Source organism: Podarcis liolepis, assembly GCF_965112155.1.
Source record: "Podarcis liolepis genome assembly, chromosome: 13".
NCBI lineage: Eukaryota > Metazoa > Chordata > Lepidosauria > Squamata > Lacertidae > Podarcis > Podarcis liolepis.
The window spans coordinates 42,547,591-42,568,314 of NC_139573.1; the positions used below are offsets into that span (position 1 = coordinate 42,547,591).

Genomic DNA, 20,724 nt, shown 5'->3' on the forward strand with positions numbered 1-20,724 from the left:
GAAGCCGGGGAGGAAGTGGCGCTTCGCTCCTGCTCCTCCTCCTCCTCCACCTCCTCCTCCCCTCTTCACACGTGCGGCCCTCGCCCTCAGGCTCCTTCCCGTGTCTCTCCTCCTCCTCGCAGGGGCGGCGACCCCTCTTCCCGGGGCCATGGCGGCGGCGAAGGAGGCGCCGTGGCGGCGGCTGACGGGCCTGTCGTTCGGGATGTACACGGAGGAGGAGATACGGTACGCCCCGCGGCTGGGTAGCAAGACTGTTAAGAGAGTTGGAAAGGGGCCCCCGAGGGTCATCTAGGCCAACCCCCTGCGAGGCAGGATACTTTTTTTGCCCATCGTGGGTCTCGAACCTGCGAGCCTGAGATTGAGAGTCAAGGGTTGTAGATGCACACGTGCTACGCGTGATCTGAGCCGAAAGGCCGAGAAGCGAGGATTGGGGGGGAGCACGAGGGTCATCTGATAATAAATAATAATAATATTATTTTATTTATACCCCGCCCTCCCCAGCCAAGATCTACTCCAATCTCCCTGCGATGCAAGAATCGTGTGCCCAACAACGTGCTCAACTATGGGGTGCTAGTAGCATACCTGACTTTTTTTGTGCGGTGCTTTTGGGGCCCCCGCTCCCCCTTTGGTTATTCTAGATCACTTTGTTTGTGCCACTGCAGATGTGCCAGCAGAGCTGTTGATGCAGATATAGGCATTCTTTGAATGTGTTGTTTGGTCGTTTAGTCGTGTCTGACTCCCCATGGACGAGAGCACGCCAGGCAATCCTGTCTTCCACTGTCGCCCACAGTTTGGTCAAACACATGCTGGTAGCTTCGATAACGCGGTCCAACCATATTGTCCTCTGTTGTCCCCTTCTCCTTGTGCCCTCCATCTTTCCCAACATCAGGGTCTTTTCCAGGGAGTCTTCTCTTCTCATGAGGTGGCCAAAGTATTGGAGTCTCAGCTTCAGGATCTGTCATTCCAGTGAGCACTCAGGGCTGATTTCCTTCAGAATGGATAGGTTTGATCTTCTTGCAGTCCATGGGACTCTCAAGAGTCTCCTCCAGCACCATAATTCAAAAGCATAAATTCTTCGGCGATCAGCCTTCTTTATGGTCCAGCTCTCACTTCCATGCATCACTACTGGGAAAACCATAGCTTTAACTATACGGACCTTTGTTGGCAAGGTGATGTCTCCTTTTTAAGATGCTGTCTAAGCTTGTCATTGCTTTGGCGTCTTTTAATTTCGTGACTGCTGTCACCATCTTTGAATGTAGTTCAAGCCAATTCAGTTGGGGAAAACGTGTACCATAATTTGTGTATAATACTACTCAGCTATGGGAGAGGTACCTGTTAAAAAAATTCTCACCTATACAGTTGTGCTGCTGTTAACAGCATATGTGTGTGTGTGTGTATATATACACACACACACACACACACACACACACGCGGATGTAAAACTGGGTTGTTAAAATTCATATGTTGCCTTCTTTGAGGCAATTGAAGAATAGTTCTGTGTCACATATCTTGTTGTAGTCTTCCAGCTGGGAGTGTTCCAGTAAAAAAGGCTATTGAATGGACAATCCCCTCTGTGCAAGCAGAATTCCACTTGTGCAATGGGTCTGCTTCCTCTCCTACCCCCTGTACCCTCAAAATCTTCTCCAGAGCATTGGGGGACATTAATGTGTGATACAACCCAAAATCTTTGATAGCCGTTCTTATGGGTAAAAAGGTTTGATACAGGCAACACTAGTACCATTTGCAAAACCACAAACATGTAGTGAGTTCTCCTCTCTCCTAACTTCATGATTTAAAAAAGTTGTTATGGAGTTCAGGGAAATGCAATCCAAAAATGGCTTTTATGCTACATGTCTAACTTTGTTTTTGTGTGTAGGAATCTGAGTGTAAAATCTATAACCAACCCCCTTTTCCTGGATAATGCGGGTACTCCGTCACCAAATGGACTGTACGATTTGTCTTTGGGGCCAACTGACAACAAAGAAGTGTGTGCTACTTGCACGCAGGACTTCAACAACTGCCCAGGTCATCTGGGTCACATAGAACTGCCCCTCACTGTCTACAATCCTCTCTTTTTTGATGTAAGTATATTCGTGACATTCCTGATTTCTCATATTCTAGATTCTATGGGATGGGTGGTTGTGCTGCTTCAGTGTTGAAGTTACGGCAGTATGAAGAATAAATGTATGGTGTGAACACTTCACATTGGCGCAGTGCCCCTTCAGTTAAGCGGGAGGAGAAATGGAAGGGGCTCCATTTCTCCTCCCGCTTAACTTAGCTGAAGGGGCGCTGCGCAGAGAGGGGGAGATTTTTTTTTTCTTGTTCTCCCCCTCTAAAACAAGGTGCGTCCTATGGTCAGGTGCGTCCAATAGAGTGAAAGATACGGTATAGTGTTCTACCTTTCCGGGTTTTTGGAAGGATTTAAACAAGATTAAATATGAAAAGTGCTTTGAAACTTTAATGAAATCTTTAGTAGTGTGATAATAAACAAACTATTTTATCTTCTTCAGAAATTATTCCTTTTGATACGAGGTTCCTGCTTGAGCTGTGGCCACCTGACCTGTCCACGGGCTGTGATTCATTTACTGCTTAACCAGCTGAAACTTCTGGAAGTAGGGTTGCTTCAAGCAGCCCATGATCTTGAGGCCGTCCTAAGCAGGGTAAGTTTGGCTCCTCTTGGTTTTTGTCTGAGAGCATTCAGCATTTTTCTAATTCAATCTTTATTTTAGTTTTTAGATGACAATGCAGACGCACCAGGTGCAGATGTGGAAGAAGTGCTGAGTTTGCACACAAAGGAATTGCTCCAAAATAACCAATTCAGAGAACATGGTGCACATGTAAGTAAGACGAAACCGTATTATAGACCACTATTTATGGGGCTTTGAATAAGCAGTCTGCTCTTGCTTCCATGTCTGAGGTAAAGGTAAAGGGACCCCTGACCATTAGGTCCATTTGCGGCCGACTCTGGGGTTGCGGCACTCATCTCGCTTTATTGGCCGAGGGAGCCGGCGTACAGCTTCCGGGCATGTGGCCAGCATGACTAAGCCCCTTCTGGCGAACCAGAGCAGCGCACGGAAATGCCATTTACCTTCCCGCCAGAGCGGTACCTACCGTATTTTTCGCTCTATAACACGCACCTGACCATAACACGCACATCGTTTTTAGAGGAGGAAAACAAGGGAAAAAATATTCTGAATGAAACAGTGGACGTATCATTTTTGTGATTCATGCTGTGGCCACAGACATGTGATCTGATGGTGAATTTGGGGTGACCCAATGCAAAAATCCTGAGAATCCCTGTGGATCCATGCTTTGTAACCACGTTTTTGCACCATTGCAGCCCCAGGCAACAGTGGGTGCGTGATTTTTTTTTGGGGGGGACAGGCTGTAGCCATGGACATGCTATGTGCTCTGATGGTGAATTTTGGCTGACCCAATGCAAAGATCCTGTTTCCTGCTTGGCAGGGGGTTGGACTCGATGGCCCTTGTGGTCTCTTCCAACTCTATGATTCTATGATTCTATCCATGTGGATCCATGCTTTGTAACCACATTTTAAGTGGGGAGGGAAGGAAAAACACAGAAGGCTAAGAATGCAGGAGAGGGCTATAACGTGAGGAAAGGAAGGCAAAAGTTTTCCCCCACCCACCCACACAAGCCAGCCACTGTTTAAGGATTTCATCCTTTTAAATGGAAGAAAGCATATTTGAATGCTGTGTGTCTCCAAAAACAAAAAGCAGGAAGTCAAATCAGAATTTTAAGCCGAACCTGTAATCTCTCTTCCCTTCACAAACATTGTTCCCTCCGGAGCAGGGACAGGATAGAGCGACGCTCTGCTTTCCTCTCTACTTGCCTGGAGGGGAGGGGCTTTCCCTGCTCTTTGTTCCGTTTGAGCAAACACAGCAACGAAACAGAGCAGGGTGGGCAGTAAGACCCTGAGGCAGAATGCAGGGAAGCTGCCACTTCCTCTCTTCAGGCTTCCCTTCTCCCTGAAGCGCGGTTTGATTTTTGCCTTATTTTTCGGCTACAGGGACCACACATTCGCTGCATAACACGCACAGACATTTCCCCTTCCTTTTTAGGAGAAAAAATCTGCGTGTTATAGAGCGAAAAATACGGTATTTATCTACTTGCACTTTGACGTGCTTTCGAACTACTAGGTTGGCAGGAGCTGGGACAGAGCAACAGGAGCTCACCCTGTTGCGGGGATTCGAACTGCCGACCTTCTGATTGGCAAGTCCTAGGCTCTGTGTTTAACTCACAGCACCACCCACGTCCCTTTCCATGTTTGAGACAAGCTTGCAATTCCTTTTTATTAAAGTGCCTGCCGTTTTGAGGTTATCTTAGAGTAAACACTCTTCTGGACTAGTTCTTGAAAAATTTGCAGTGGCAGATTTACTCAAATTATGTTAAATAGGAAATGAAATTAATAAAAGCATTGCTTTTTTTCTAACTTCCTACATCACATAGTAATGCAACATAACGGCCGGCTAACAACTGTAGGAGAACATATCTTGTTGCTTGTTTAAAGAAAATTAGCTTTTAGTAGAAGCCAAGTGAATTTTGGATGACTGTATCTCTTTCTCCAATTAACTCAGGTGTGGTTATAAAAATCTATTTCCATACCATTATCTCTTGTATAACTTTCACACCATAAGATCACAACATATTAAAGTGAAATATAGTTCATCTGAATTCTTATGCACACTTACCTGGCACTTGCAGAGGATTGCATTGTTAGTAGGGCAGGTGAACAGACACGGGCTAAATCACTACAAACCTACAGGTAAGGATATACAAATTTGATGTTGCAGGGGCTGAGTTGCTTAGCTAACCATCAGTCAAATTGTATCCTTGGGTAAAATGATGAGGAAGGGGATAGTGAGCAGAAGAGCTACTGCTTTTGTTATATCTCTGTAGTCAAACTGAGAAGATGTTGACCTCCCAATCTGGACAGCCTAGATCAGGCATGAACTCTGCAAAAATGATATACCTGGGAGACAAAATGTTGACAACAGGAAAAAAGGCACCTTGGGTCCATTGACAAACCAGCGCATCAAAGAGAATTTAGTATATACAAAATGCACTATGTAGCTAGTCTTAGTCTACTTAGGTAATGTCTGAGTATGTGTCAGTGCAATACATTTTTATCCATCCTAGTCTTGTATTACTGTATAAGACTAGGTTTTTTTAACCAAAAAATTAGGTTTAAAATTGGGGCTCGTCTTATACACGGGTAGTGCTGAGAGGTGTTTTCTTAATTTTCTTCCAAAAATAGTCTTATACGTGGGGGCGTTTTATACACGGAAAAATACGGCATAGTCTTGGCTCAGCATTCCAAACATTAAAAGAGTCTTCTGCATAAAAATTGTTTGGATCAATGTACTCGAGTGTAGTGACTGTGAAATGTTGAAACTTCTTTTAACCCAAGAACAAAAATGTTTAGTACGGTGGTACCTCGGGTTACAGACGCTTCAGGTTACAGACGCTTCAGGTTACAGACTCCGCTAACCCAGAAATAGTACCTCAGGTTAAGAACTTTGCTTCAGGATGAGAACAGAAATTGTGCTCCGGCGGCACGGCAGCAGCAGGAGGCCCCATTAGCTAAAGTGGTGCTTCAGGTTAAGAACAGTTTCAGGTTAAGAACGGACCTCCGGAACGAAGTACCGTATTTTTTGCACAATAACACTCACTTTTTTCCTCCTAAAAAGTAAGGGGAAATGTCTGTGCGTGTTATGGAGGGAATGCCTACGGGTGGCATGCCTACAGATATTCCTCCTCTAAAAACTACGTGCGTGTTATGGTCAGGTGCGTGTTATAGAGCGAAAAATACGGCAAGTATGTGTTTTGAAACTTTTAAGTGCAATGAAATAAGGAAACTTGTACAGTCAAATATAATGTGTGAACCAGGTGATCACAGGTATGGTCAGTAACCATCCTGTTATGATGGTTAGAATCATATTTGCAATTGCACTAAATGGCTGCGACCATGATGGTCCAATTCTACGTTACATTTGCTGGTGTTTGTGGAAGACTGCCACCACCTACGTGAATGATGAATGTTTGAATTGAAAGTGATTAATATGTAGGCTACTGGGAGTTGTGCAAGCCAACAGTGAATTATGAAGCTGTTATTTTTTTCCTCTTTTAGGTAAAAAACGTATGCGAGTATAGAAGCAAACTTATCTCCCACTTTTGGAAATCGCACATGGGCTCAAAGAGATGTCCAAACTGCAAGTAAGTATATCCATTTGATCAGAAGCCAATTAACCTTATAAGGGCTGTTTCTTTCCCCTCCCCAGCAATAACTGCTGGAATTCTGTATACTGGTTTTAACAATTGCAATGTTGTCCTTTTTTACTCTTTCTCCAAGAGCGGGAAGATCACTTGTCCGAAAAGAGCACAATAGCAAGCTCACTGTGACTTACCCCACCACAGTAATCAAGTCAGGCAAACAGATGGTAGTGGAGGAAGCAGCAAGTATGTATGTCGTTGCATTGAAATGTATTTTCAGAGAAAGTATAACTTCTCATTTACTTCTCATTTACTTTTAAATTTATTTTTGTAAAAAATATTTTTATTAGCAATTTCAACATAACAAATTTTCAAAACATACATATTCATTATTTTCCCCCATCAAACCCTCCCCCCCGAGACTTCCCTCAGCTCCTCTCTCTGATTTATCAGCACATATTATTCTCTGCATGTTACAAAATTATACATATCCTTACATTATCTATCTACCGTGTTATCAACCAATAAATTTGTGTATGTTTATTCACAACCTGCCAAAGGAGTCCAGTTCATTTTGTTGTCTTTTTAGATAATTTGTATAAAGCTCCCATTCTTCCTTAAAGTCACAGTTGTCCTTGTCCCGCAATTTGTATGTCAGCTTAGCAAGCTCTGCGTAGCTCATCAATTTTTTCTGCCACTGTTCTTTTGTCGGGGTTTCCTCGTTCTTCCATCCTTGTGCTATCAAGACTCTTGCCGCTGTTGTAGCATACATAAATAAGTTCTTTGTTTTCCTTGGCAGGTCTTGTCCTACAATCCCTAACAAAAATGCTTCTGGTTTTTTTTTTTACAAATGTCATTTTAAACATTTTTTTTTCAATTCATTGTATATCATTTCCCAAATGTTTTTAACTTCTTTACATTCCCACCACATATGATAAAAAGGCCTTTCTTTTTCTTTACATGTCCAACATATGTTTGACCCGGTTTTGTACATTTTTGCTATCTGTACTGGTATGGTATACCATCTATACATCATTTTCATATAATTTTCTTTCAAAAGAGAACAATCTGTAAAATTCAAATTTACTTTCCACAATTTTCCCCATTCCTCAAATTGTATACAGTGGTGCCTCGCAAGACGAAAAGAATCCGTTCTGTGATTCTCTTCGTCTAGCGGTTTTTTCGTCTTGCGAAGCAAGCCCATTGACGGATTAGCGGCTTTTAGCGGCTTATCTGCTGATCGGATCAGCTGATAAGCGGCTTAGCGGCTTAGAAAAAGGGGGGAGGGGGGGAAAACCCGCAGGAACTCGCAAGACATTGTCGTCTTGCGAAGCAAGCCCATAGGAAATTCGTTTTGCGAAGCACCTCCAAAACGGAAAACTCTTTCGTCTAGCGAGTTTTCCGTCTTGCGAGGCATTCGTCTTGCGGGGCACCACTGTATTATGTCCTATATCCTGTGCCCATTTGCTCATAACTGATTTGACTTCCTCGTCTTTTGTTTCCCATTCTAGCAGAATACTATATGCTTTCTTCAACAGCTTCCCAAATACTTCTTTTTATTTACTTGGAGCTGTTCCTTTGAGACTGGCTATATCAAAGACCCAATGGGTGGATGCATAGCTAGAATATTTAGAAGTTTAGCTTACCATTTGGGTGTGCAGCTTTCCACTGGGATTGGCTGTAGCTGACTGCTGCTGGTATTGAACAAGTGCAGTTTTTATTAGTTTGTGTTTCAATTGTATGAAATTCTACAAATAACTTACGATGGAATTTTTATGGTTTTTTCCCCAATCCATAAACTTTAACTCCTTAGCCATAGATGAAACCCAGCTGGGAAAACGTGGCTATATGACACCTGCTATTGCCAAAAAACATGTTGAAGCCTTGTGGAAGAATGAAGGTAAGTGATTGGTCCTTATTTACCGTATTTTTTGCACCATAACACTCACTTTTTTCCTCCTAGAAAGTAAGGGGAAATGTCTGTGCATGTTATGGAGCGAATGCCTGTGGGTGGCGGGGGGGATCTGCTGCAGTCATGAGCAGAGGATCCATGGTTCCCCTTCCTTCCCTCCTCCATGGTTACAAAGCATGGATCCACATGGATCCTCAGGATTTTTGCATTGGGCTACTCCAAACTCACTGTCAGATCACATGTCTGTGGCCACAGCATGAACCACAAAAATCATATATCCACTATTTCGTTTAGAATATTTTTTTTCTTGTTTTCCTCCTCTAAAAACTACGTGCGTGTTATGGTCTGGAGCGTGTTATAGAGCGAAAAATACGGTGTATTTGGGGTGTGTGTTGTGTCTGTCCATATTTATGGATACAGCAGATAGAATAATTCCTGTTGTGGGTTTGATTTTTGTTATGTTTTGAGAATTCCTTGCTCTTGGCATCGAGACATCTCAGATGGTTGAGAGGTGCTACGTTTGCCTCTTCCAAATACTGCGAAAGGGTGTATCCTGTGACATCAGTATCTGGTCTTTTCTGTGGGTAGAAAGCGTTGGCTGTTTGCAGTTTAGTAGCGCTGCAGAGAGCTTGCTGGGGAGACCATGCATGACGAGGAACTCAAAAATAACTTTAACAAGGTTTTAATAACAAAACAGAAACTGCTTTTACACTAAAGATAACAACAACAAACATGAGCCAACCACCAACCCATCCCCCAGGGTAATGAGAGAGCTAGGTGCTGCTCCTTATATACTATGCCCAAATGCTGACACAGCTTAATTAACACAACCTAGCAACACCTGCTATGTTTCACAGCTGCAAGACTGGGTCTCGTTATTTGCCCTGGCCCTTAAAGACATACACAACTTGTGAAACAATAATGAGCCCTCACATTTTACAGTGACCATTCAACAGAAAGAACTGAAAAAGTGTCTCACTTCTCAAGTGGAGGAACTTGTGCTATATCTAAATTATTTACAGTGTACACCAGGGCTCAGCCCAGATGTCGTCGTGCCCGGAGTAGAAAGTTCAAGAACTGCTGCTAGTTAACATGGCACACAGTCCAACAAGATGCTTTCCTGAGCAGGCATCATTAAAATACTTGGGGGCTGTGCAAAAGTTGTGTTCCATGCAGCTTCCGTTTATTTCAATCCCAATGGATATTGTCTTGTGTGCTAGATTTCGGTGTTCCCCAGTCTGCCACCCATCATCTTATTTCATAGTTGCATCTGACCCTGTTGCCTTTTGGTTGTGGGTTTTTGGGTGGCACTAGAAGATTTATAATGGCAGTTTCAAAGGTTGTAAAGGTAAAGGGACCCCTGACCATTAGGTCCAGTCGTGGCAGACTCTGGGGTTGCGGCGCTCATCTCACTTTGATGGCCGAGGGAGCCGTCATACAGCTTCCAGGTCATGTGGCCAACATGACTAAGCCGCTTCTGTCGAACCAGAGCAGCGCACGGAAACGCTGTTTACCTTTCCGCCGGAGCGGTACCTATTTATTTACTTGCACTTTGACGTGCTTTCGAACTGCTAGGTTCGCAGGTGCTGGGACCGAGCAACGGGAGCTCACCCCGTCGCGGGGATTCGAACCACCGACCTTCTGATCGGCTCTGTGGTTTAACCCACAGCGCCACCCGCGTCCCTTCAAAGGTTTCAGGAGGATATAAATTATGTCCGTGCTCACAGCCATGAATACACAGGAAACTATCAAATGGATTTGTTGGAAAACATACCTTGTAGGTGTGTGTTCTGCGAACAATTTGTATTAACACCTGTTTTTGTGTGTGACAGCTCTGACCTAAATGTAGCAAGGTGCTAATGCTTCTTTTTTCTGTTTTTAGGTTTTTTCCTTTGCAAGCTTCTCTCTGGCATGACAGCCATTGGTGATTCAAGTTTCAATCCTGATATGTTCTTCCTCGATAAACTTGTTGTTCCACCTTCCAGGTAACGAAGCACTTATGGACTTAATTTCACAATGTGATCCTGAAAGGTTTTACTGGTTTACAGTTGTGATTTGTATCAGCTCTAGAAAGAGGGCATTGTTTATCTCTGGTTATAGATATCGTCCCGTGAATCGCATTGCAGACCAGATGTTTGCAAATGGTCAGACAGTGAACTTGCAAGCTGTGATGAAGGATGCTCTTCTGACTCGGAAACTTCTGGCTTTCATAGCTCAGGAACAGTGTCAGTCGTTGCAAATTGAAGAAGGAGACCTGAAGACGGTAAGGTCAGGAGGACCTGTTCAGTGTCTGTTGTATCAGTGGAAAACACATGCGGTTAAAACCCAATGAGGCTTATATTTATACGCAACAGTAGCCGCAAGGCTATTGATTGCAAAAAACTGGAAAAGTGGTACTGTACCAACAAAAATAGAGTGGCTTGCCAAATTATTGGAGTACTACAATAATATATCCAAAACAATAGGAGAAATTGGAAGGATCTCAAAAGAGAAGATAGATAGGGACTGGAAGGTGTTTAAAAGATACTTGCAAAACCATATCGAAAAATCAGAGCTCCTGTTAGAATAAACAAGTGGAAAGAAATTGCAGTTGAGTAGATTGGAAGTCTAACACAAAGGTGGTGTGGTGAGGGGTGGTGGATGGTGATGGGAAAAGGAATTATCTGTGGGATTGAGTGTAAGTATGTTTGAAGACTTTTAAGGATTGTATGAAATGTATGTTTGTATATTTGTAATATATGTCTGTTAATGATGAATTATTTTAACAATAAAAACTTATTAATAATAATAAAAAAACTCAGTGAGGCTTTTTGACCTCAGTAGTTTTGTTTTTATGTTTCACAGATAAACACAGATAAACAGCCTGTGGAGCCCCTGGACCGTTCTGTCTTGGTGACAATCCCAGGGCAGACTACTGCAGATAAGCTGTACAACATTTGGATTCGTCTTCAGAGCCATGTAAATATTGTGTTCGACAGCGACATGGATAAGTTAATGTCTGAAAAGTACCCTGGTGTACGTCAGGTGAGAGCTGCAGAAATATTCAGTGTTTGGTTGAGTATTCTGAAGTTGTTGGAAGGGGTTGATACCTTGTGAACTACAGTCGTACCTTGGTTTTCGAACGGCTTAGTTCTCGAATGTTTTGGCTCCCGAACGCCACAAACTTGGAAGTGACTGTTCCTGTTTGTGAACTATTTTTGGAAGCCAAACTCCCAACAGGGCTTCTGATTGGCTGCAGGAGCTTCCTGCAGCCGATCAGAAGCTGTGCTTTGGTTTCCAAACGTTTTGGAAGTCGAACGGACTTCCGGAACCGATTCCATTCGACTTCCAAGGTACGACTGTATTCCTGACACTTATTTATTTTGCATATTTTAAAAATGCTCTTCAGCGAAACAGCTCCCAGCACAGGTCACAATGAAATACAAAGAACAGAATATCAAGACACTGTAGCAAAACAAACCAGTCCTAATAAAGCCAGCAATCAAGCAGCAATTAAGCTAAATTAAGAGACAGAAGTTTAAAAGTCTGGGAGAATGAAAGAAAACAGTCATTTGGAGCCAAAAAAGATAGCAGAGAAGGCCTAACCAGGAGGGCCCAAGGAGTGGTGAGGGATTGTCATAAATGAGGTAACAGCACCAAAAATAGGTCTGTCAAGTCACTACCCATCTCATCTCAAATATATTGGGGAGCCCACCTAGATGAGAGTTCTCCACCAGTTCTCCTTCAGGTGGGCAGGCTGATACGGGACCAGACTTCCTTCAGGTATCCAGGTCCCAAGCCGTGTTAAGGCTTTGAAGGTAAGCAGCAATGTTTCAAAATGTGCTCTAAAACGAACAAGAAGCCAGTGCAGTTCTTGTAAGTGCTGGCGTGATAGGGTTCCAACTTTCAGTCCCAGTTAGTTTAGAATACAGCTGCTAGGCTTAAAAGTGTAATTCTCAAGCAGCTTTTGAAAATAATGCATTGCGATATCCAATTCTGGATTTTTCCAGAGCATGGATTTCCACAGCCAAGTTATCTTTGCCAGGAGGCTACAGGCCACCTGAATCTCTAGTGACAAAGTTGGGTTTAGGAGCATCCCCAGACCATAAACCTGATCTTTAAGGACATGGGAATAGCCAATATGATGCCTCCGGGTGTTGTTGGGCTCCAACTCCCACCATCCCTGACTGCTGGCTGGAGTCCAAGATTTGAGAGGCCAGAGTTCCCCCTATGCCTGCTTTAGGGGGAGTAAATCCTCATCTGCTGAACACCATTTCCTTGAGCAGACAAACCACATATCCACCGAATGTCCATTTTGTAAGGACTGAGTTTTAGATTATTGGCCCCCATCCAACTGTTCAGAACTTGCCCCATCTCACCTGACTTGAATGTAAATGAGAAGTTGAGTTAGGTGTCATTCACATATTGAGGGCACCTCACCAGATGACCTTCCCCAGCGGTTTCATGTAGATTTCCTTGGACTTTGATGCTGAAAACCTAAATAGACAAGAATGAACTGATCCACTGGGTCTTCTCCTTTTTTCGTTGAACTTTTATGAGCTGCTTCTGTTGAAATCTACAATTCAGTACAATGAATAAGTATATCTTAATTTTTCAAACGTACAGCCGGTTACGTCTTGTGTGTTTATTGAATATGTTTCACATAACCAGAGGTTTGTTGTTGTTTTTTGAAAACCCAAATAGGTCAAAATAGTGAAAATGTCTCTGTCTCTATCTCCCCCCCCCCCCAACATTTGTGATAAAGTTTCTGGAGAAAAAGGATGGCCTGTTCCGCAAGCATATGATGGGAAAGCGAGTGGATTATGCAGCTCGGTCAGTCATTTGCCCTGACATGTACATTCGGACCAATGAAATTGGCATTCCTATGGTAAGAGAAGCCTACTTAGTACAGAAGGTGGTTTATCATCGTGGAGATTTTAGGGGTTGGCATTTTTATACCCTTCCATGATTTTGGAAGATGTTATCCTTTATAATAATAATAATAATAATAATAATAATAATAATAATAATAATAATAATAATAGTTCTTGTACCCCACCCATCTGATTGGGTTGCCCCAGCCACTTTGGTGGCTTGCAACGGAATATACAGTGGTACCTTGGTTTACAAACTTAATCCGTTCCAGAAGTCTGTTCTTAAACCAAGGCATTCTTAAACCAAGGTGTGCTTTCCCATAGCAGTGGGGGACTCAATTTACACTCAACAGGAAGCGGAACATGTTCTGCTTCCAAGGCAAAGTTCACAAACCGAAACACCTACTTCCGGGTTTGCAGCATTCTTAATCCAAGTTGTTCATAAACTAAGCTGTTCTTAAACCAGGAAAAAGCAGCAATGCGAAAGCCAGCTGCAGGTGTCTGGAATGCAAAACAGGATGTTGGTGTGTGGGACTGTACTATTGGAAAAAAGGGGCAGTCTGTTCACAGCACTGAGCACCGGATGTTAGCTCAGAGTGTGACCTGTACTGGAAGTACAGGGGTGGAGTTTATGTCTCTCTACGGTTGGAGACTGGAGAGTACAGACACGTTTCTCTGTACTGCTGGAATGACAGAAATAAAGACATGTAAATAGATTTCTGTCTGTCTCTTTCCCCTCCCTGGGGGAACCAGGGAGGAGGGGTGTGTCCCTCTCACGTTGAGTGGGATCGCCGATAGAGACCTTGCCTGTATCCTGCCGGGAGACGCAGACGGGGAGGTTAACAAGGATCTCAAGCCGAATGCCTGGAGTGAGGCCAGTTACCTCTGACTGCGGCTTGATTTCCGACAGGTACCACTGTAATAGAACACAACAAAACATTTAGCATTCAAAGCTTCCTGAAACAGGGCTGCCTTCAGATGTCTATGAAAAGTCATATAATTGTTTTGCTCTTTGACATCTGATGGGAGGGTGTTCTACAGGGGGCATGTAACTACAAAGAAGGCCTTCTGCCTGGTTCCCTTTAACTTCACTTCTTGCAGTGAGGGAACCGCCAGAAGGCCCTCGGAGCTGGACCCTAATTCTAAAGCTGAGAATTTGTGTCTTCTAATCTATTTCCTCTGAAACATCTTGCAGTGATGATTGGTCAGGTAGGCTTCATTGGGAACACATAATTTTCAATGACTATGTGCGTATCACCACCAATATACACAGCACTTTGCAAAGTAACATCAGCCAAAAAAAGGACCCACATGGAGGCAACAAACTAAATGTACAGAGAAGGATGGACTGAAAGAGGAAGAAGAAGGAATGATAAAAGGGAGGGCCAGCTTATTTTGACCTTGCTGCAGTTGTGGGTGAGAGTTAAAGGCCTTTGACAGTGAATAATATTTATCTCGCTAGTACACTGACTACTTAGTCTTCTGGAATCGGGCAACAAGAATAAGGAGAATGGAAGTGAATCTCTGCTCTTGTGATACCACGGACAAGAACTTGACCCTTGCCTTTGATTTTTCTTCATTGTAGGTGTTTGCTACCAAGCTGACTTATCCTCAGCCTGTAACTCCCTGGAATGTCCAAGAATTGAGGCAGGCGGTCATCAATGGTCCCAATGAACACCCAGGTGCTTCCATGATTATCAACGAAGATGGGTCTCGGACGATACTGAGCACAGCCAGTCAGACCCAGAGGGAAGCCATAGCCAAGCAACTTCTGACTCCTTCCACAGGGGCACCGAAACCAGGGCTAAAAATTGTGAGTAGAGTCGCTTCACACATAAGGGCACTTCAGGGCAGCCAACATGGTGCTCTCCAAATGGTTGGAGGTCCAGTGGTCAGGGATGATGGGAGTTGTAGTCCCATCATCCCTGACCATTGTAGGTGGAGGGCATCATATTGGATAATGCCCCTGACCTAGAAGTTAGGATGATGAGGTTAAAGACTTAAAACAAAAAAATCCACAACCCTCCCTGGCTAGATGACTCATCTTGCATCATTGAAGATTACAGGACTTCTAGCAATCCACCGCCAAGCTGGCTCCATCAGGTCCAAAACTTAGGGTGCAAGATAATCTGGTCCCCTCTCAACACCTTCCCCAGTCGAGGGAACACACTTCTCTCCTTAGGCAAATGGAACATTGCTTTCTGAAGCCCCAGTATCTGATAGTCTGAACAGAAGGTACTGGACCACTAGGTGAAAGGCAGATTCTGGGTTCTCCTTACTTCTCTGTGAATTCTCCTTCCACTTTGGCTGGCTGTGTCCTTTTAAACATGCTTTGGGGGGTGCTTTGTTGTTTTGTTTTCATTTTAATTGTGTATTTTGAGTTATCTTGTTGTGAACTACCCTGTGATATTCCGATGAAGGGTGGTACAGTGGTACCTTGGGTTACATACGCTTCAGGTTACATATGCGTCAGGTTACAGACTCTGCTAACCCAGAAATAGTACCTCGGGTTAAGAACTTTGCTTCAGGATGAGAACAGAAATTGTGCTCCTGTGGCGCAGCGGCAGCGGGAGGCCCCATTAGCTAAAGTGGTGCTTCAGGTTAAGAACAGTTTCAGGTTAAGTACGGACCTACAGAACGAATTAAGTACTTAACCTGAGTTACCACTGTATACAGATTAAACAAACGAAACAAGTAACGGACCATGAATAAAAAGAAGATTTCCTAGGAGGTTGTCATAACAAGACTCCTTCCTCCCCTTCCCCTGTATCCACTGGCTCCAATCTCACGTAATTGCTCAGGCCTGCAATGGATTCCATGAGAGTCCTGTGCCCCATTAGTTTTAGTCATTTGATGTTAGCCGCTCTGAGCCCGGCTTCAGCTGGGGAGGGCGGGATATAAATAAAAGTTGTTATTATTATTATTATTAGTAGTAGTAGTAGTAGTAGTAGTCAATGGATTCCACCATCAAGGAAGAAGAAGGGAGAGACACAGGTTGCAGTTTCTTAGCCTCTAGGAGGGAAGAAAGGCTCTGTGTCTCCTACTGTGTATTGAGAAAGGATCTTAACTCCCTTGGAAAGATTTCTTAATATGTGGCTGAACTTGAACCTCTTGCAGGTGTGCCGCCATATTAAAAACGGAGATGTCCTTCTGCTGAATCGGCAGCCTACCCTTCACAGACCTTCCATCCAAGCTCATCGAGCCAGGATCCTGCCCGAAGAGAAGGTCCTGAGGCTTCACTATGCCAACTGCAAAGCCTACAATGCTGATTTTGACGGCGACGAAATGAACGCCCACTTCCCTCAGAACGAACTGGGCAGAGCTGAAGCCTACGTCCTGGCGTGTACTGACGAACAGTATCTTGTCCCCAAGGTGAACCAGGGAGCAAATTGTGTTGGACGTTGCTTGATTTCCCCCCCCCCCCTGCTTCCTTGGCGTTTTCCTTCTCTGTTTTTCAGCCGTGCGGTGGTAGGAAAGATAGGTGCTGCATAACTCTTGATCTGCCAGTGGAGGAAACAGGATTGTGAACTTACAAAAAATATTGGCGGGCATGCATTGCCAGTCTTTGGAATTCCCATTGGATGCTCTGGGAGGTCCAGCTGCAATCAATTTGCATGCCAATCAATGGAGCACAAGGCCTCTGAATGCAATTCAGGCGCTGGCTATGCACTGGGAGGGAGCCAGGGTGGTATAATTTTGTAACCGAGCTGTGGTACAACTCGAGGTAGGGTGGTTTTTTTGGGGTGGAGCTTTTGAAAATAAAATCTAAGGTAGCGACTGGCAAACTGACCAGCTTTGGGATGGGGGTCTGATAATAATGACCACCATGGTCTTTTAAAGCATGGTTTTGTTGTTGTTTAGTCGTTTAGTCGTGTCCGACTCTTCGTGACCCCATGGACCAGAGCACGCCAGGCACTCCTGTCTTTGTCCAGGGAGTTTTCTTGGCAGGGATACTGGAGTGGCTTGCCGGTTCCTGCTCCAGGTGGATCACGTTTGGTCAAAACTCTCCACTATGACCTGTCCATCTTGGGTGCCCTGCTCGGCATAGTTCATAGCTTCTCTGAGTTATTCAAGCCTCTTCGTCACGGCAAGGCAGTGATGCATGAAGCGGAAAGCATGGTTTAGCAATTGTAAAAATCCAGAGGGTATATGTGATGTCTTGAAGGGAGGGGATGGCAAAGTTTATTGCAGTGGCATTGTGCGGGGTGGCGGTGGGAAGAAGAGCAGTTAGCCCAGGCTTCCTTAACCTCGGCCCTCCAGATGTTTTTGGCCTACAACTCCCATGATCCCTAGCTAGCAGGACCAGTGGTCAGGGATGATGGGAATTGTAGTCTCAAAACATCTGGAGGGCTGAGGTTGAGGAAGCCTGAGTTAACCCTTTTGCTGCATGACATTTTGAGGAGCAAAATTCCCTCTCCAAGGTGCGTTGCAGTCTGGAGAGGCCTTTCACCTTTTTCCACGTCAGGGAGAAAGTGGGTGGTGGTGCTTATTGCAGAAGCAGCCTGTGGGGAAAGGTCTTTTCCTCAGCCTGCCTGCCATTAACTTTACAGCCTGCCCTGATGCTTATTTCCTTAAAGGGTCCATGCACCTTCCTGCTTCTAAGCCCCAGGATGGTTGCATTGCCTCACACTTGTAAGCCCCTCTGAGCCACAGTCTCCCAGCCTGTAGCATGGTGATAATAACAGTGGGCTGTTGGTTTTGTCCAAGGTCTTTTCCAAGTTAATTTGTAACTTAATCCTTTAAGTGCAGTGTTTAAAGGAGCTAATAGAATTTCCCACTGGACCTGCTAACATACTGCTTGACGCTTCCTTTTCTGTCTGGTGTATTTCTCAGGATGGGCAGCCGCTGGCAGGTTTGATCCAAGATCACATGATCTCTGGTACCAGTATGACCACACGGGGCTGCTTCTTCACTAGAGAACAGTATGTGGAACTTGTGTATCAAGGGCTGGTAGACAAAAAGGGAATGGTGAAGCTTCTCCCTCCAGCCATTATAAAGCCGCAACACTTGTGGACAGGGAAGCAGGTAGGTTAACCAGTACTCCTTAAATAAAATAGTCTATTCAGAGTTGAGCAGTATGATTTAAGGCTTGTCCTGTCACTGAAATAATGGGCACATATTTGGTGTGTGTATGTGTACCCCCTGGTTGCGGACGGGATCCATTCTGGAGCTCTGGTTGGATCCCAAGGTTTTTGCAACCAGAGGTGCCTGTTCTGCGCATGCGCACGGTGCAGCAGAGCGCTTCTGCTTATGTGCGTGGTGCGGTAGAGCGCTTCTGTGCATGCACGCGCGGCGAAACCTGGAAAAATACTTCCGGGTTTGCTGCGTCCATATCCCGAAGGGATATGTGTGTACACACACACACACACACACACATCTATCTATCTATCTATCTATCTATCTATCTATCTATCTATCTACATCTCTGGAGTTATTGGATTGTGGTTTTTGTTTGTTTGTATAATGCAGTTTCCTCTTGATAGTGTGAAGGAGCAATCTGTTAGCTATACACCTGATACTTGGATAGAAACAAGAGGAATGAGTCAAGCTAGCTAAGAATATGCCCCATCCCTCCTGCTGCTCTTGGCTGTGTTGCTGCCTGCTGAAACGGGATTGGAGACTCCCCAGTTTTCCTTTTAACATGCTGGGCTTTTCCATTATGTTTTTCCCCACCCGCCCCCATTATGTATTAAGTCCAGCCTCCTTCCGTATTTTTCAATCTTTTCTTCTCTCCCCCGCCCATCACGATTTTCCCCATTTTCCTCCAGCTCCCCTCGCCTCCCCCCCCCCTGGAATTTGATTCTGTGAGCAGGGCTTGTTTGTTGTTGTTTTTTATGCAGCACCTCCCTTTAGAGCATAATAGGTGCTTTCTAAATATATTTCCAACTATTTTCTTTTATAAACCGCGCTTCATCTGAAGATCTCAGAGTGGTTCACAAAATAAAAATACAGGGCAAAAGCACAAAATGAAAAAGTGAAAACACGACAATACCCCCCCCACACACACAAAAAAAACAATAAGATGGGTGAAGATGGCTAAAACACATAGATCATTTTGATAGGTTGCCTGCATCCAAGGCCTTGCTGTTTTTGTGCAGTTCAGCGTTGTATGTATATGCTTCCTGTTGTTCTATCCACAAAGGTGAATGCACCTTTTGCCAACACGTAGGGGTAGGTCAACGCCTTGAAGGGACCAACTGCACATCAGAACGAATTCCTGTTCTATTTGTAATCAAACTTTGTATTCCATCGCAGGTTGTTTCTACATTGTTAATAAATGTAATTCCAGAGGATCACATTCCACTGAACTTGCTTGGGAAAGCCAAGATTGATGGGAAAGCCTGGATGACAGGCTCTGCCAGTAGAATTCATGGATCAGGTCTTGCCTTTATGTGCGAATCGCAGGTATGGTTCGATGTTTAATAACGTACAGGGTCGACAAGGGTCCCAGAGTTTTGGCTGGCCTTACTGGCCAGACAGGACAGTCCTTATTGACATATGAGTATATCCTGATCAATACAGGCAACTCCCCATATATGCAGGGGTTATATTCCAAAGCACTGCACGTTTAAGTGAAATTGTGTATATTTGAAACATCATTGAAATAGCCTGCAAATCCCACCTCGCCTCTGCCCTGTGCTGCCCCTTTTTGTGACGTTTTTGGGTCACTTCTGGGTTCAGCATGATGCAAATATGTGCAGTCGCACACATATTGAACATGAGCAGATGGGGGTTGTCTGTACCTCTGAGGCTCCAGGCCCTGTCTGTCCACCCTGGAATTTGTTATTACTACAGTGGTGCCTCGCAAGATGAAAAGAATCCGTTCTGTGATTCTCTTCGTCTAGCGGTTTTTTTCGTCTTGTGAAGCAAGCCCATTGAAGGATTAGCGGATTAGCGCTATTAGAGGCTTTTAGAGGCTTTTAGAGGCTTATCTGCTGATCGGATCAGCTGATAAGCGGCTTAGCACTATTAGCGGCTTATCTGCTGATCGGATCAGCTGATAAGCGGCTTGGCGGCTTAGAAAAAGGGGGGGGAAAGGGGAAAAAACCCAGCAGGAACTAGCAAGACATTTTCGTCTTGCGAAGCAAGCCCATAGGGGATACGTTTTGCGAAGCACCTCCAAAACGGAAAACTCTTTCGTCTAGCGAGTTTTCCGTCTTGCGAGGCATTCGTCTTGCGGGGCACCACTGTATAATGAATTAAATTTCTATACCGTTCTTCATCTGAGGATCACAGAGCAGTTTACAGTATAAATGCAGGTCAAGGATCTGTGCTATTTTGGTAAAACCAAAATGGGCATCTAAAAGTGCACTAAAAGAGGAAGTTTTGGAGTGGGTGTAGTCAAGTCTTGACTTGGAAGTCTTTTATATCTGCCAGGTTGTCATCAGAAACGGAGAGCTGCTCTGTGGGGTGTTGGATAAGGCACATTATGGTAGCTCTGCCTATGGGCTGGTCCACTGCTGCCATGAGGTCTATGGTGGTGAGACCGGTGGAAAGGTGCTCACAGCTCTGGCTCGGCTCTTCACTGCCTACCTGCAGTTCTACAGAGGTTTTACAATGGGTGAGTAATCCAGTTCTCTTTCCTGTTCCTCTTAAAAAGAAGCACACAGTTGTTTCAGCACCCAAAATATTAATGAAAACATCTCCTAAAATGACACTTCTTCTCTGATCCTTTGTTTGAAAGTAATCTGCATTTAAGGGACGTGGGTGGCGCTGTGGGTTAAACC

At 44.4% G+C, this 20,724-nt stretch overlaps 1 protein-coding gene across 1 annotated transcript in view; it reads left to right on the forward strand.

The window, feature by feature from the left end:
* The first annotated feature begins 95 nt into the window (after positions 1-95).
* The window catches only part of POLR1A (RNA polymerase I subunit A), a 40,965-nt gene continuing 20,336 nt past the window's right edge, over positions 96-20,724 (forward strand). The window contains exons 1-16 of the mRNA XM_083469427.1: positions 96-225; positions 1,877-2,081; positions 2,511-2,660; positions 2,730-2,837; positions 6,150-6,235; positions 6,372-6,478; positions 8,046-8,132; positions 10,027-10,129; positions 10,245-10,407; positions 10,989-11,168; positions 12,889-13,011; positions 14,583-14,810; positions 16,115-16,369; positions 17,831-18,022; positions 19,253-19,402; positions 20,375-20,558. Coding sequence (XP_083325553.1) covers positions 149-225; positions 1,877-2,081; positions 2,511-2,660; positions 2,730-2,837; positions 6,150-6,235; positions 6,372-6,478; positions 8,046-8,132; positions 10,027-10,129; positions 10,245-10,407; positions 10,989-11,168; positions 12,889-13,011; positions 14,583-14,810; positions 16,115-16,369; positions 17,831-18,022; positions 19,253-19,402; positions 20,375-20,558 — 2,398 coding nt within the window. The 5' untranslated portion in view covers positions 96-148. The remainder of the gene's footprint in view (positions 226-1,876; positions 2,082-2,510; positions 2,661-2,729; positions 2,838-6,149; positions 6,236-6,371; positions 6,479-8,045; positions 8,133-10,026; positions 10,130-10,244; positions 10,408-10,988; positions 11,169-12,888; positions 13,012-14,582; positions 14,811-16,114; positions 16,370-17,830; positions 18,023-19,252; positions 19,403-20,374; positions 20,559-20,724) is intronic.